General features: G+C 41.7%; 1 protein-coding gene across 6 annotated transcripts in view; it reads left to right on the top strand.

Annotated features, from left to right (window-relative positions):
* IL1RAPL1 (interleukin 1 receptor accessory protein like 1) overlaps positions 1-17,101 on the top strand; it is a 1,893,014-nt gene that overhangs the window by 1,793,934 nt on the left and 81,979 nt on the right. For all 6 annotated transcript variants that reach the window (XM_068265642.1, XM_068265641.1, XM_068265643.1 and 3 more), the window contains one exon: positions 999-1,144. In XM_068265642.1, the coding sequence (XP_068121743.1) occupies positions 999-1,144 (146 nt within the window). The remainder of the gene's footprint in view (positions 1-998; positions 1,145-17,101) is intronic.

Raw genomic sequence — 17,101 nt, 5'->3', positions numbered from 1 at the left:
ATAACCCATTATTCAAATGTAACACTTTGTATTGGCTAATCACTATATGTTGTATATAAGTTATTTAAAAAAAAAAAAAGATTGGGGATTTAAAATACTTTTTTTCTCCTTTTTATATATTGCTTAGTTAAAACTGAGGTGCAGTAAATGTTATTTTGTGGAATTCAGCCAAGATATCATTAAAGATACAACTACAAAAAAAACCCTCATAAAGTGTAGCATACAAGTTTGTACATGTACTGTATATTCGGGCATATAAGACTACTTTTTAACCCACAAAAAGTTGGGGGTCATCTTATACGCCGGGAGTCGTCTTATAGGGCTAGTGCTGAAACTTCCAAGCCAGACTGGAGAATCTGCCATTGCCGCATACGGTGGGGGGAGCTCAAAAACATCCGTGGCCGCATCCCCACCGTATGCGGTGACCATATGAAAGTAGCAAGGGTGGTGTTGTACAAGTATGGTAGAAGAAAATCCACTCACCGGGATTCCTGGAAAGAAGTGACTTAACGCGGGATCACAATGACGAGGTGAGGGGGCACCGTGACCTCACCAGGAAAGCTTTGTATACAACAACCAGCCAATCGCCAGTAAGGTACATTGCTTGCTGTGATTGTTTGGTTGTTGTATACTGGGTACCACATACAGTACAGCACCAGTATCTGTACCTGTTTATACAGTATTGCACCAGTACATACAGTACAGTATACAAATGTCCAAGAGTCAAGAGGGGTAGTCTTATATGAAAAGTATATCTCAAAATGTATATTTTAACTGGAAAAGTTGGGGGTCTTCTTATACGCCCAGTTGCCTTATACGCTGGAATATACAGTACTTTTATTTATCTCAACTGTCCACTGCTACATTTCAGAATGTCTTAGTAAAGAAAATGTATTGTAGGTCTAAGGGATGTACATATTTGGATAATGGATATATTTGAAAGATTGTAAAACTGTTACACATGCAGCATGTTCATGCACATTTCTGTATTTTTCAAGGGTTCTTAGAAAACATCTTGGCGAGGAAGAAGTATCCATCTCATTAATATTTGATTCAGTTCAAGATTATGACTTAGGAAACTACTCTTGTTATGTTGAGAATGGGAATGGACGACGGCATGCTAGTGTACTGCTCCATAAAAGAGGTAGGTATTCAGATTTATTATTTTTTATTTTTTTACTGATGGAATCCCCTGCAAGTTTGGTGTCCTAATTATTTGGCCAATACAGTATATATTGTTGTATGCACTTAAGGTATCTTGTCAATACAGAGAATACAATTTATTGAAATAAATAATTTTACAACACACTTACTTAGCCAGCATTCAGAAGCATCTGGCTCTTCTAGGCAGAGCCGGGCCGACACAGAGGCTCAAGAGGCTGGAGCCTTGGGGCGGAGCTCACTGCAGTGTGGGAGGGGCGCCAGGAGCAGGGCTGTGTTGTTGTGGCTGGCTGGCTGGCCGTGCACCACCCCTGCTGTGTTTACCCTGCACAGTGCTGGCAGGCGTCTGGTGAGAGGGCAGGAGAGCTGGGGCGGGTGTCGCACACTGGCAGCAGCTGTTGTCCCTGTAATCAATCAGCTGGCTGCTGTGTGCTGCTGTCCCCAGTCTCTCCTGCGTGCATTGCACAGAGCAGAGCGCCCCTCCCCTTCTCTCTTCTGTGTGACACTGAGGGGCGGGGCTGACTGAGCACTAGAGACGAGAGGACCTGGACCCGGGAAGTTTAAGAAGGAGGCAGACGGACTCCACAGGACAGGTAGCTGTGCAGAGAAAGGGGGGTGAGGAAGGGAGAGAAGTCAGAGCAGATCATGCAGACATTCTGCTCAGTTCAGCACACACTGCAGCTGGATCACTTTCCCCAATACTGCTGCTACATGTGCTACAGATACTCACCCCCTCTGGAGTCAGTGTCCAGCTGGCATCCTCCTCTCTTTCTCCCCCCCCCCCCCCCCTCTCTCTCTCTTTCTCTCTTGCTGCTGCATGATTATGTGGGGATTGTTAGGTAGATAACAGGAGCAACTGCTGCAGCGTTTTAATAGGCCAGAGCTGGGCTTCCTGGGTGAAAGGAGAGCACAGGGGGGGAGTAACTGAGCTGTGTGTCAGTCAGGTCTGTGATTGATGCTGGCTTCTGTTACCAATACCCCTGCCTCTCTCCCATTCCCTATCACTCTCCATTCCTCTCCTCCCTTCTCATGCTATATCTCCCCTAAACTCCCCCCCCCCCCCCTATTTCTTAAGGTGCATACACATGCACTACCAGCGGCAACGAATGATCCACCGGACCCTCCCGCTGGGAGGTCTTTAGCCGACAGTAATGCGTGTGTATGCGCTGTCGGTGGACTGATAAGGCTGTTTCTGAACAATCCGCTCAGCGGCTAAAAGTCCACCCAGCAGAAGGGTCTGGCGGACCCGTTGTTGCCTCTGTTAGTGCGAGTGTACGCACCTGAAATGTACTACCCCTCTCTGCCTCTCTCTATCTTTCCTTCCCTCAAATATCTCCCTCTACAAAAGCATCCCATCAATGTTTCTCTTTTAAAGTGGACCTGAACTTTTACACAGGACAAAAGGAAAACATAGAAAAATGCACCCAGTATGTTTTTAGAGAGCTTAGCCTGTCTAATTTCACATCATCTGTGTCTAATCGCAAGTTGTAATTTGATCTCCCCCATGTACCACCCGATTGCCACCGCAGTTAAGGCATATAAGCTCATTTGAAAACCACAGGATGTTAGCAATATGTCTTCTTTCATGAAAGCAGGAAGTAGAAACAGTGCAGCTTTATTGCAGGATATTTTTTTTCTTTAAATGTTCTTATGATGTTGCCTATCCTTTAGAGCAGAGAGGACAGTCCAGGTCCGCTTTAAAGTGACCATTACCGATACAATTCTCCGGACAATCAATCGTCCTGGACCACTAACGAAAGCTTACCGGTATATCCAACTCGATCAAATTGATGGAATCAATCCGAAAAACGTATTAATTCCATTAATCTTAGCAAATTGAATACCAGCTTTCCTTCCATTAGTGGGCCAAAAAGATCATTTCTGATCAATGTTATTATCAAATCAGATTTTCCATCGTCTGGAGAATTACCGTATATAATTAATGACCACTTTTATATAGTGCTGATGCCCTCCATAGCATGTTACAGAGTACAGAGCAATATTGCTGATTATCCTCAAAGATTAAAATGTAATCCTACCATAGTCATAGTGTAATTTCTCTACCATATTATTATAATTATTATTATAATTATGTATTTATATACCACTGCCATGTTCTGCAGCACTTTACAGACTACATAGTCATGTCACTGATTGTCCTCAGAGGAGCTCACACTCTAATCCTACCATAGTCATAGAGCATAATGTCCTACCATATTATTATTATGTATTTATATAGCACTGACATCTTCTGCAGCACTTTACAGAGTACATAGTAATGTCACTGTCTGTCCTCAGGGGAGCTCACAGTCTAATCCTACCATAGTCATAGTCTAATGTCCTAACATATTATTATTATGTATTTATATAGCAGTGACATCTTCTGCAGCACTGCACAAAGTACATAGTCATGTCACTGACTGTCCTCAGAGGAGCTCACAATCTAATCCTACCATAGTCATAGTCTAATGTCCTAACATATTATTATTATGTATTTATATAGCAGTGACATCTTCTGCAGCACATTACAGAGTACATAGTCATGTCACTGACTGTCCCGCAGAGGAGCTCACAATCTAATCCTACCATAGTCATAGTCTAATGTCCTAACATATTATTATTATGTATTTATATAGCAGTGACATCTTCTGCATCACATTACAGAGTACATAGTCATGTCACTGACTGTCCCGCAGAGGAGCTCACAATCTAATCCTACCATAGTCATAGTCTAATGTCCTAACATATTATTAGTATGTATTTATATAGCAGTGACATCTTCTGCAGCACATTACAGAGTACATAGTCATGTCACTGACTGTCCTCAGAGGAGCTCACAATCTAACCCTACCACAGTCATAGTGTAATGTCCTCCCATATTATTATTATGTATTTATATAGCACTGACATCTTCTGCAGCACTGTACAGAGTACATAGCCATTTCACTGACAGCCCTCAGCACAGCTCACAATCTAATCCTACCATAGTCATAGTCTAATGTCCCTTACCATATTATTATTGTGCATTTATATAGGCCGTCTCTGTAAGCTTACTACACACATGTGGTTCAGTCATCAGAGAACAGTAAGCTTACAGAGACGGCCTGTAGGGGGGGGGGGGGGCGCACTTGGGCAGCTCAGCCTCTGTTGATGGTGGACCTTGTCCCGGCCCTGCTTCTAGGAGCTGCCTCGAACAGTTGGCTTCCTCCTTGGGTCAGCTCAGCATCTCCAGTGTCAGTATATAAGTGCACACTTGCATAAGCCAAAGTCTTTCAAGATGTACGTGTTGCCATGCACCCATCTTATATCTTCCATCAGTGGTGACAGCAGTAAGAGGGGAATTTAGTCCAGCAATTATTTCAGTTGTCAATTGGCCACTTTGTTACAAATAGCAACCAATTAGCTGCTGAAACTTTAGTTGTACCTGGTTGGTCCCTGTCCCAAAAAAGTTCTGCTCCAATAAATGTTTAACTACCAGTATGCTACTCTGTTGAGGGTGTTTATTTGGATTGCCTTGTGCATGGCCTTATCCTGACCTTTGACCTTGCATTGATTGCTTCTACGACTGTTGCCTGCTCTTATACACTGACCGGCCCTTGTCAATCCTTTGGACTGTCTCCTGCTTAGGTAACATGTGTTTTCTGATATTACCATTACTGATTTAGGCCCGGATCCGTTTTCACTCCATTGCCACTCAGCTGCTTCCTTTCTATTTCCCCACAACCACCGCCCCCCCCCCCCCCCCCCCCCAGGCTCCCATCCCCAAGGTAGATTTTTATCCTTAGTGTGAAGAAACATTGCATTTTCTCATTGCCTCCAATGCAGTGCTTCAGGATCCATTTTATTCCACTTGGCTCAGCAGTCCGGAAAAATTGCTGCAGGGGAAAAATTGCTGCAGGAGAAAACTTGCGGTCCATTCAGCAGATCGTGCAAAACAAATCAGTTCAAACAGATGAATGTGAACGGATCCATAGGTTAACATTGGATTCATTCCCTTCCGATCCGGGAATGGACCATTTTGTAATGCTAATGTGAACAGACTGCATGACTACTTTTCTGTCTGTGCCCAGCCTAGCATGGTTTTGGTGGTATTCCTGCCTTTTCGGCCTCGTTTTACTATATTTTGCACATTAAAAACCTGTTTTTAACTAAGTACTGGGGTAATGTGCCACATAGTGTAAAGACTGCAGAGGAAATTAGGACATAGGGATTGAAGGAGGGCAAGAGATCTGCTAGGCCTCTTACATTTTGAATGTAATCATCATCTCCAATGGCAGTATCAGCCATAACAGGTGCCATAAATGTAATGGGTTGAATATTAAAAAATAATTTACATTAGCAAATTACTTCCAGTGAACACCAATTCAAGAAGACAACACAATTTGATTCAATACATAAAAATCATCTCTTTTTAGTGAAAAGAAGTTCAAAACTGTATGTGAATAAAGAAGCATTGACAGCAATTTCATTTTCCGTGAAAGTATAGAATCTGTGTATTATTCATGTGAAATTATTATTTATAAAAGGAAATATTCATTTTAGATTGACAGTTCATTGCTTTTGCACTGTTTTTTAGTGATAAGCAACAAAACAATGCAAAATAGGGAGCATAAACACTGTCTTAGGTATTTGCAACAAGAAAGGTTTTTGCCTATTTTTATACTTTTACATTTACATTTGGAGTACACTAGGCCCAGTCGGTATCCAAACTGATCAAACAATGTTATTTTTAGACCAAAATGCTTACTAAAAAGCAAATGTGGAAGCAGTTCTACATCTCCGAAAGCCACATATGGGGAAAAAGAAGGATTTGGAGCTTTGCTTTGTGCCCTCAACATAGGTGGTCTATCTGCTTTAGAAAACAAACCAAAATGTACAGAAAGAGCCCCACAAGCTTTAGAAAATAAAACAGATTATTAGTATATTGACTACTGATACCGTTGTTTATACGTACCAAATAATAAGCCAGTAATACTTACTACAATTCAATAACTTCTTTATTGCTCCTCTGTATATGTCCTTCTGTATCCTGTGCCTTAGAATGCTTACAATGGCTTGCTGATGGATCAAAGAGCTTGTGCTAACATTTTCTTGCTGTATTTTGACTCAAATTATTTTCATAAGTGTTGCTGCCACTCGTCTTTCATTCTTGTATAGGGCTGCTTGTGAGCGAGATATGAATGAGAAAGACAGTTCTGGCTCAAGCTAATAAATAATAGATTGCAGTTCCAAACACAAGCCTGCAGTGTGTTTTACAATATCCATTGTCCAATATCCATAGGAGAGAATAAACAATTAGTACAGAAATGTTGGCACTATTACATTTGGGCACATAAAATGAGATTTTCTGAGCAGGTTCAAGTTGCAATAGTTATCAGGGAACAGGTGCGTTGCTAGGATCCTAGGAGATCCGGGTCACCCATGGGCACCAGGTGGGGATAGAAAAATGGGTGTGGCCATCCACAGAGTTGGCGTGACAGTGGGTGGGACCAAACGTACATGAACTTAGCAGCAGTGTAAGTCAGCCTTTCTCAACCTTTTTACCTTGGAGGAACCCTGTAAATAACTTTTGGGTCTCAAGGAACCCCTGCAAACAATTTTTTGGTCCCGAGGAACCCCTACATTTATTTTTCAGGAGGCATGGTCTTTAAATAGGTTAGGCTGCTAATTTCACTATCCCCTATTACACTGCCACTCATCATACTGTCTCCTGACCCCCCAATTTAGTGCTTCTTGTTACAGTACCACCTATTATAGTGTGCTCTATTATACTTCCCCCATGATGGGGTAAAATGCCAAGGAACCCCTACAGAGTCCTCAAGGAACCCTGGGGTTCCAGGGAACCCTGGTTGAGAAAGCCTGGTGTAAGTAATAGATAACGGGATTACGCATCAAAATAATGAATGGAGCTCCTTGTCCTTTATTTAGTTTAGTTTACAATCAGTATATGCATAGAGTAAAGATGCATACACATTTAATTTTAATTAGTTAATCACTGACCAACTTTACCATCGCCCCCCTCCCCCCACGTACTATGGGGGTCAACAAACTTTGAATACTATGAACAGAGCTAAAATTGGCTAATCAAAATTGTGTGTGTACCAGGCTTTACAGCTAATACTGTACATGATGAAAGTTGCAGTGGTCAGCACACAATATAACTGTTTTTCAATCAGTATAGCTTATAATGTACAAAAAGGCAGCAGAGATCAGCACACACTGCAGCTAGCTTACTATCAGTACAGGCACAGAGTAACAGCTTATACTGTACATACTGGAGGTAGCAGAGGTCAGCACACACTGCAGCTAGCTTAGCATCAGTGCAGGCACAGAGTAACAGCTTATACTATACATACTGGGCTGGTTGTGGCTGCACTTTTTGAGCTCTCCTCTCCCTGGCCTGCTCCACCTCTGTCCCCCCCCCTCGTAGATACTTACAGTTAGATTTACTCGGCTGGCTGGCAGACCTGTGGGGCATGTGGCTGTCTGCTTCCGTCGAGGCACTGGGCTGACACCTGCCACTGCACAGTCTGAGGTCGGTCTCCGGACCGAATTAGGCAGGCATCAGGGAGGACGCTGGGCTGGCACTTGAGGTGATACGCAGTCTGTCTTTGGCTGTGTAGGGGGTCGACTGCTGCAGGCTGAGTTGGACACCTCCTCACACCAGGAAGTCACCATGAGACAGTCAGCAGGGGTTAATGGGCCAATTATGTCTCGGAATACTCATGCTCTCTCCAGCCCCCTGTCTTTTCAACTTAATCCCACACCCCCTGCCAGGTGCCTCTGATTGGGCAAGTGATGGATGGATGAATGGAGCAGCAGGCGGGACTCAGGAAAAGAGTGAGGCTGGCTGACTAAGAGTTGCAGAGCAATAATGGCAGCACCCACATCCCGGAACCATTTGCTGCTGCTGTTCTTTTGTGGGGCACCCCTAACATAAACATACGGAGCACCATGGTAAAAGATCCAGGGGTAGCGCCCCGGTTCTAACCCCCTGGCGATGCCGATGTCAGGGAACACCTAAAATGAGAGGGATATGGAGGCTAATTTTGTCAGAAACACCTAATCTGCTGCATGTTTGTTTGGAGTGTATGGTTTAGAGGCAGAGGATTAGCAGGATAGCCAAGAAACTGATATTAACTAACTACATGAGTAGAAAGGACATATTTATGGTAGACATAAGTTTGAAGTTTAATAATTTATCTAAGGACGGGTTAAAAGGTATTTAAACTTGGATACTCAGGCTTAAGCTTTAATTTCCTTTTAAAAATATAATTAACTTGGACATCATTGTAATCGTAAGGCTTTAGCTGTTTCTGATTCAAACATGTGGATCAAGCATGCAGCCAGTCAAGTCGAAAGTAAAAACACCATTTATGTACATGGTCTGGGCTCCAAGTTTCAAGTACAGAAGGGTTAGCAGGATAGTGTACTGGTAAGGCTGTTGCTTTTGAAGTAGGTTTAAATACTGCCTCAAGCCTGTACATAAAACAGTAGAGTCTTTGAGCAAGGCTACCTAATGATCCTGGTCGTCTAAGTGACTGCAGCCCTGAAACACTATGAAAAAAGTGCAATATAAATGTTCTGTGTCTTGTCTTGTGTTATGTATTTATACGACAGTGAAGGATGTTACCTTTTCCTTGGCATACTGCATGTTCCTCACAATGTTGCCTTTCTTTATAGGTAAAGGATAGGCTTATAGAACTTGTAATGGCTGGTGTTATGAATATTAAGATTAATGATAAAGATTGATGTCAGGCAAGGAAGGTAGACTTGTGTTTCGGATAACATCATGTGAAAAAATGTTTGCTCTGAATGCTACAGAGCCATAAACCAATGGATGAGTACTGAAAATTGTACATGTCATAGAGAATGTATGTAAACCTTACTTGAATGGCGTAATTTAAAAAAAAAATTGAAACCAGACTTACTAAATGCCGCAGGAAGAGTAGATCATTTTTTTAACTGCTAAAGGTATGAACTAATAGAATGTTTCCATGTATATCTAGTGCTGGGTTTACCATAAGGCACACTGTGGACACATGACTACAGGCGCCTGATGATGGAAAGGCAGCTCACTCCCCTGCATTACCTATGCAGAGTCATGAGCAAAGTGTAAATTAAAGGTTACTCACCCGACTCCCTGCATTTCACTGACCAGATCTTCCTTCAGTCTGGGATACCTCTAGATACTTAATACCAAAAATAGCTTTGGCTGCATAATACTAAGGGGCACCTGTAGTTACCTATGACAGGCAAGAGAAGTAAGGGAGAAGTGACAGCTGAGCCAGCCAGCACACTTGCGGTGCAGTTTGACAGGTGTTTGTAGGTTCATGGAGGGCGCAGTTTAGGGTGCCAAGACATCTATGTCTATAGACTCTTGTGATGCAAAACCAGGCATGTGTATAACTAGTGGAGCTCTGCTTTTGAATCTGAATGCATTATTCACACATTTTTACTTAAATGCGTATACAGTAGGTTTAAAAAAATATAAACAAAATACAAGAAAAATTGTCTTTAAAGTATGTGCCTAAATGAACTGTATTTTGCTTCTTCTGGAAAAAGATATAGATTATCTAATCACTGTTCACACAACACACATATCTATCAATGCACACCAATATTTTTAATGATTCTGCTGAAACTAAATAGAATTCACAATTCAGTTAAAGTATGATATGATTTTTGGGATGTGGTGAGATTAGCATCTTTTTTACTTCATGAAATCATTATGCAATCACCTTTTTCTGAAGACAGATGCCCTGGCAAGAAAGTCTGGCATATTCTGTGATGATTTGGAGTCTTAAGTGTAGCACTCATCAGTGTTATAGGGTTATACACACACTGAATACTTGCATATACAAGCAGCTATGGTAATAAGTCTACAGGGAATAGACACTTTGCTTGACTCTTGACTTGTGCTTCTCATTATTTGTGCATTGTAGCATAACCGGGGGAATTATTTATATAGCCATTACCATTTCTTTGTGGAAATATATGAAATGTTTTTGCTGGAAGAGGATATCAATTATAGGCTGTAACAGACTTTTAGCTTTTAAATGCCGTATATAATAAGCTACTCCGAAGTATTTGGCCAACATATGGTCTCCTTTAATATTTTCTACATGTTGGATAGAAGAATAATGTCCTTGAGGTATTTTGATGCTTAATGGTGTATTACTATAATCAATCTATTTCAGTGCTGGCAGCTTAAAGGAAACCAAAAATATGGCAGATGTCATTGCTGACCTCTTCAAGAAAATGCTGCTCAACTTACTTTCTGGCTGTCTCTGAGTTTTTTTTTCTCCCCATCCCAAAAATGTACAGATAGGTTACATGTTCCCACCAGAGGTGCTCACCACAAGCGTGTGATCATGAGTAACTCATAATCACGAGCTGCTTTTTGTGATCACGAGGTCGTAATCAGCATTCGTGATCAGCTCTCAATCACAAATGATGATCACGAAAGCACTAGTGATTGCACTCGTTACCCGACTCGTGATCACGATTTACTCGGGATAACGAGTCGGTATTAAAAACCCACCAACTTTAGCGGTTAATAGCAAAGCCCCCTTACATTCTAGAAACACCAAATTTGCCGGATATCTTAAGAAGAACAGTGGGAACAAGAGGAAAACAATTATTTTCAAAAAGGCCTTATAGTTTTTGAGAAAATCAATTTTAACGTTTCAAAGAAAAAAGTATACATTTAAATTTATTAATAATACATTTAAATACGGTAAATGACATATAATGTAGCAAACCTGATGGTAGTGTAAATTTACATATACCAAAAGATAGAGCAATGAATCGCTATACAGCTGCAATATGGCTGTATAAAGATCCCTGGTATCTTTTCCTATTTTTAAGAACCTTTTTATGGTCAAAGGGTGGGATTTATTTTTTTAAATGACGTGGGGACTCCCCGCCTGAGCATCTTTAACTCCTTGTCCCCCATGCAGGCTGGGATAGCCAAAATGCAGAGCCCCGGCCAAGTGCGGCTTTGCACTTTGAGCTTTATCAGCCCGCATGGTCCATGGTATGGGGGGGGGACACTGGGGGAGAGGGGCGGCTAAGCCTTCCTCTCCCCCTGGAGTCCTTGTCCAATCCATGGACAAGGGGCTCTTCCTTACCTGCGGTGCCCCAGGCGGAGGTGGAGCCGTCGCTGCGACTCCCTAGGAACGTTCATGTGGTGGCATCTGGGAATCCCCTTTAAGAAGGGGACACCAGATGCCTGCCCCCTCCCAAGAGAGATGAGTATAGGGGTACAAAGTACCCCTTACCCATTTCCACAAAGGGTTAAATGAACTAAAAACACAACAATTAAAAAAGTCCTTTATTAATCTTAATTAATTTATGTTTTGCAATACGCTTCTGCGCACGTGATTTCCTCCTCCCCCGGAAGTGGCCTGGCCGGCTGCCAGATGGCGATTACCGGGTACTAAAAGGTTCTTGAACTCAAAAAATTTCGATGCAAAATGCCATCCTTACATAGGACCTACTTAGAGGCTCTTAGATTTCATCCTGATTACACAAAAAACTGCACTCATTCCTGTTACTGGAGAAACATGCTAATATTTCTGTGGTCCAGAGGTCATAAAAAGCTCTATTACCATTAAATGCAACTGTAACTGATTATTATAGTTTTCCAGTTGCTTGCTCACTGTGTTAAGATTTCCTTATTTTCAGTGGCTTTGATTCAAAATTAGTGAGTTCTACTTTCCACAATAGTTAATTTTAAGTCAGTTTGTGTTTGTGAGCTCACCATAGGTTACAGAAAAGCTGACCTTTATGTGGCCACCATTCCTTTATCACACTGCTGTTGTAATAGAAAAAGAGTGTCATGTCATTCTCAAAGAAAACAATGAAAGTGCTGCTGCAGCAAACAACATTTATTTGTAATATTACTTTCTGTATCTTGGATGAGACCCGTATTTGTAAAGTGACCTCAGTGCACCTCATCGCTGTACAAGTGTAATGCTATAATGAACATTGCACGTTCTCTTGAGTCTGACACCTACTTCATTAAGCTGAAAAATTAACAATGACAGCTGCAAATACTATGTAATTTCATTATATCCGCTTCAAGAAAAGTGCTACTATGCCATTGGATGTTTTTCTTTTGATCACCATGGCAACTATGTTTTTAAGTATCCTTATTAAAATATGAATCATCGGCATTATTTTTGCTACATTTCAAACACAAAATTTGTCATAGCTATCACTGTTCCCAATTCAGAAGATATAAAAAATTTTTATTAGGTCAAGCAGCCTTTCTGAACAAATACAATAAAGCTTCACAGAAGAAGAAAAAAAGAGTAATATTCTATGTCATAAAGCACTACACACAGGGATGACGTTTTGCTAAGACCACAGCATTGCTTTACAGAGGGAGCTGCACATAAATGTGCTGAGTGCTGCTTCATATGGAGCGGGTACTAAGGATTAGGAAGACTGCATTTGGGGTATGTACATGGGAAAGAAGGAGGGCTGCTGTACTCAAGATTGCATATGGAAGAGGAAAGATGGTGCCCATGACAAAATGCACATGGAAAAATGGGACACAAATAGACTGGAGGAGGATGCTATTAGTGATGTATCAAGTAAATATAGTACCTATGGTAAGTTATTAAACTGTGTGCCTGGGGAGGCAGCATTTAGGATGTGTGGTATACTTGAAGTAAGCATGGCTAAGGTGGGACCTGGTCAGTATAAACATTTCAGTAGTTTCATGTCCCCCCAAATCCTTATCAGGCAGTGGGCTTGATTCAGAAAGCTGTGCTAACTGTTAGCACGCTTGTGCAAAGCCCTCTATCATGCCTAAACTCAGTTAGGTCGTGATAACATCAACTCGCACCTTTAAGGTCGCAGTGCAGTGCATAGTGCGATGTTAAGATCACACCCCATTTGACCTTATAGGCACATCAGGTGCGCCGTTATCGCCGCACCGCGGTGGCAAAGTTTTGTGCGCAAGTTGATTTCAAAATGGTGCTAACCTAGTTAGCACCCTACTTATCACACCCAAAGTCTTTAGGCGTGCTAACTAGGTTATCACCGCTTTCTGAATCAAGCCCAGTATGTCCCCAAATAACATTAGGTAGCATGTCCCCCAAATAATATTAAAGAGCAGAATATGCCCAGTAAAATACAAAAGTCATCAGTATCAGATAAACCCCCATGACAGATAGCACACAGTAGCCTCCTGACATTGGGCCCCATCCCCTCTTGTCACAGAACTGTCTGCTGCATCCCTGGTAGTGTGGTAGGTATGACCAAAGCAGCTAAAATGAGCGCAAAGTGCATCTGGTGATTTGGGCCCACCATAGCCTGCTATTTTAATAGTGGCAATTGCAGCACCTAGAGTGTAATTTAGGTGCTGGAGTTTGCCTATAGTATAGGGTAATTTCAGCTAGCAGTGGAGTGGCAGGGGATAAGTAATATGTGCTCAGCTATAATATAGCACAGCGCCATTCGCAGGTGGTGCAGCACTGGGAGTAAGGCTACAAGTGGGAGATTGCTAAAGATGAGTAATAGCAAAGCTGAGCGCCGGTTAGCTCTACCTCACCTCAATATCATTGCTGTAGGAGACCGGGGTTGCAGAATAACATACTGAATTTGTTTTTTGGGATTATTTACAAAAACATTTTCCTGTAATTGGGCTTTAAGTTAAGTGAAAGGTAGGATTAAAACAAAGTACCGTAATTCAGAAAGGGTGTCACTGGTAAGTGAATGTAATTTATTATTGTAAAGGTTTATTTATGTGCCAGAATTAAAGTACAAATTTGGCAATTTTTATACTAAGACAACACCTGCCAAGAGCTATAAAACACAAACAGAAAACAATATGAGCCAAGGCAGTTGAATAAACATTGACCTCATTACAGATCTCTTTCTCCCAATAAACAGCACTCCAGGTGATGTTCAAAAAAAAAGTTCACCCTGCTAACAAAAAAAGTGTTTATAAGTGTGCTGTATGTGACCATGTAGATTGTACATAGACTACAGTTTGCCAGCTACGGCTATGGTCTGATTTGACCATGGTGATGGCTGCAGTGATTATGAGTAAATAACAGATGGTACCTTGTTTGGCTTATTAGCATCACTAATGAGAATGAACTGATAGGAGCTAATCTCTGCAAAGGTTTCAGCAGGAGATCTAGGCTTATGCAGAGAGTAAAGTCTAAACAACCTCCTGTTTTTCTCCAGAGTGTCCCAATAGGAATGATGGACTGGTATCCCCATTTGTCGTCTTTGCTGCCAAGGACTCCTATGCTTTCTCACTGACAGCTGGATGGACAGTGAAGTCTGTACATTGGAAACATGTATAGTAGCTGTTAAGGGATGGAATTGTAGTGAAGATTACTTTTTTTTTGTCCTGGGTCTTGAGATTGTGCATTTTTTTTTTTTTGCCTAATTGATCTTAATGCATCTTTCTAACAAAATGTATGTATGTAAACTGATATTGTACTCACACTATTAATTGTAACATTTGCTGCTGCGGGCACGCAGGGTGTCTCCACAGCCGCCTTGGTTCCCTGTTTGCAGGTTGTTTCCGTTCCGCCGGTGTCTAGCACGCCGAGTACGGAATTGTCAGTGACTCATAGGATTCTGGTATCGCACGGCCGTGCACGTAGACAGGACCTTTATGCTGGGAGGATGCGCGTCAGCTGAGCGGCTGGTCGGCTGACGTCAGAGGGGACTCACGGCGCCCGTGATTGGTTGATTCCTGTGGGCGCGGCTGTGAGGTCTCCTCTACTTCTTAAGCCTTCTCTGCTCACTTGCAACCTGTCTGCGGTTTGCGAATACATACGTGTTAGCGCTCAGACCTTAGACTAGTTCCGGTGTGCTTTGATCTGGGAGGAAACCAGGGGTTTCACACAAGACTAGGATTATTATTATTACTGTATATTTGATACTCTGTGTATGACTCTGGCTATCTCTGACTCTGCTCTTGCTTATTGATTCTGTACCTCTTCCCATCTGATCTAGTTGCTGAAACACTGCCTGAATACTTACTACTCTCTTGCTTACTGATTCTGTACTGTATCTGTCTCTCAGTTGCCGAACCCAGCCTGTCTGACCTCTCTACTCACCAGTGGGCCCTGCCACTGGTGTGGTGTTCCAATAGTGCCCACCAGCTCCTCTGGTGAGGTTCTGCCAAACTAGTCAGTAACTGTGTTCTAATAGTACCTACCAGCTCCTCTGGTGAGGTTTTGCCAAACTAGTCAGCTACTGTGTTCTAACAGTACCCACCAGCTCCTCTGGTGAGGTTCTGTCAAACTAGTCAGTAACTGTAAATAGGAGACACCGAGAGCCCAATATAGTGTAGTATGTATTGGAAACCGTGGATAAATGTAAGTGTGAGATGAATATACTCACAAGCGTGGGTTACCTCTTAGGCAACCACTGTAGATGCAGGTGAGGAGATTAGACCTGTCCTCACTCAGGATTAAGATGTCGCTCTCTGTAGATCAGGAAAGTAGGGGTAGGTCACCCCTCCACCAGGGGTGGACACAGTATTATCGTAAGAGAACAGAGGCGCCAGCAGGATAAAAGGTAATAAAAAATTTAAAATTTGCTGGGAGGCAGTGGTGGACTTACCTCCGGAAAGCAGACTCAAAATACTGTCTGAATTAAACAAATACATTTATTATTGGTACCCTAAAAGATGCAACGCATTTCGCAGGCACAGCCCGCTTCATCAGGCAATAAGGTAGGGGACAAACTGTGGACAAAGACAAAAGACGTTGCTGTAGCGAGCCACATAAAATTAACTAAGTATGTAGTATCATGCAAATTGTATGCAACATTTTCACAATATAAACACTGGATATAAGGTTGCACAATTAAAACAAGGTTGACAGACCCTAGCGTCATAAAATCCACAAAAAAGTCAGTGCATCTTGTAGCCTGAGGAATAATTCAATTTAGTGTAGGAGGCAAGAAAGTGCAGAGTGCTAAATATGTAGTGCAAAATATTGCTAATAAGGTGCCATAGTGTAGCAGCACAAAATGTGTGACCGCAGACACAATTAATTGTAAAGTGCAGCAGTTTAGGGCAAGTATAAGTAAAAATGCATTACATAAAAGTATGTAGTATCATGCAAATTGTATGCAACATTTTCACAATATAAACACTGGATACAAGGTTGCACAATTAGAACAAGGACTACAGACCCTAGCATCATAAAATCCACAAAAAAGTCATTGCATCTTGTTGCCTAAGGACAAATTCAATTTTGTATAGGAGGCAAGAAAGTGCAGAGTGCTAACTATGTAGTGCAAAATATTGCTAATAATAAGGTGCAGTAGTACAGCAGCACAAAATGAGTGACCGCAGAAAAATAATCATAAAGTGCAGCAGTATAGGGCAGATATAAGTAAAAATGCATTGCATAAAAGTATGTAGTATCATGCAAATTGTATGCAACTTGTATGCAACATTTTCACAAAATGAACACTGGATATGAGGTTGCACAATTGAGATAAGGTTGGCAGACCCTAGCGGTATAAAATCCACAAAAAAGTCAGTGAATCCTGTAGAAAAATTCAATTTTATGCAGGAGGCAAGAAAGTGCAGAGTGCTAACTATGTACTGCAAAATGTTGCTAATAAAGTGCTGAAATGTGGCAGCACAAACTGAGTGACCGCAGAAAAAATAATCGTAGTGTGCAGCAGTATACGGCACAGATTAATAAAAATACATTGCATAAAAGTCAATTGCATAAAAGGTGTAGTGCGGCAGGGTATAGTGAATATAAGCAAGGGATTGTGAAATATATTTTAGGATAAAATAGTAAAATAGAAATAGTAGTAGTCTTACCAGTAGCTCGTCAGTAGCACGAATGGCACCTCTGTGATAAAGTGAGGACACTTCGTGCTTTATATATAGTGCCTGGGATGTGTCTGCCAATGGAAGGAAGCAGAGGGTGTAGTGTGG

Source organism: Hyperolius riggenbachi, chromosome 2, assembly GCF_040937935.1.
Source record: "Hyperolius riggenbachi isolate aHypRig1 chromosome 2, aHypRig1.pri, whole genome shotgun sequence".
NCBI classification, from domain to species: Eukaryota; Metazoa; Chordata; class Amphibia; order Anura; family Hyperoliidae; genus Hyperolius; species Hyperolius riggenbachi.
Note: the sequence above shows the minus strand (reverse complement) of the source record. Positions and strands in the feature narration are given on the sequence as shown.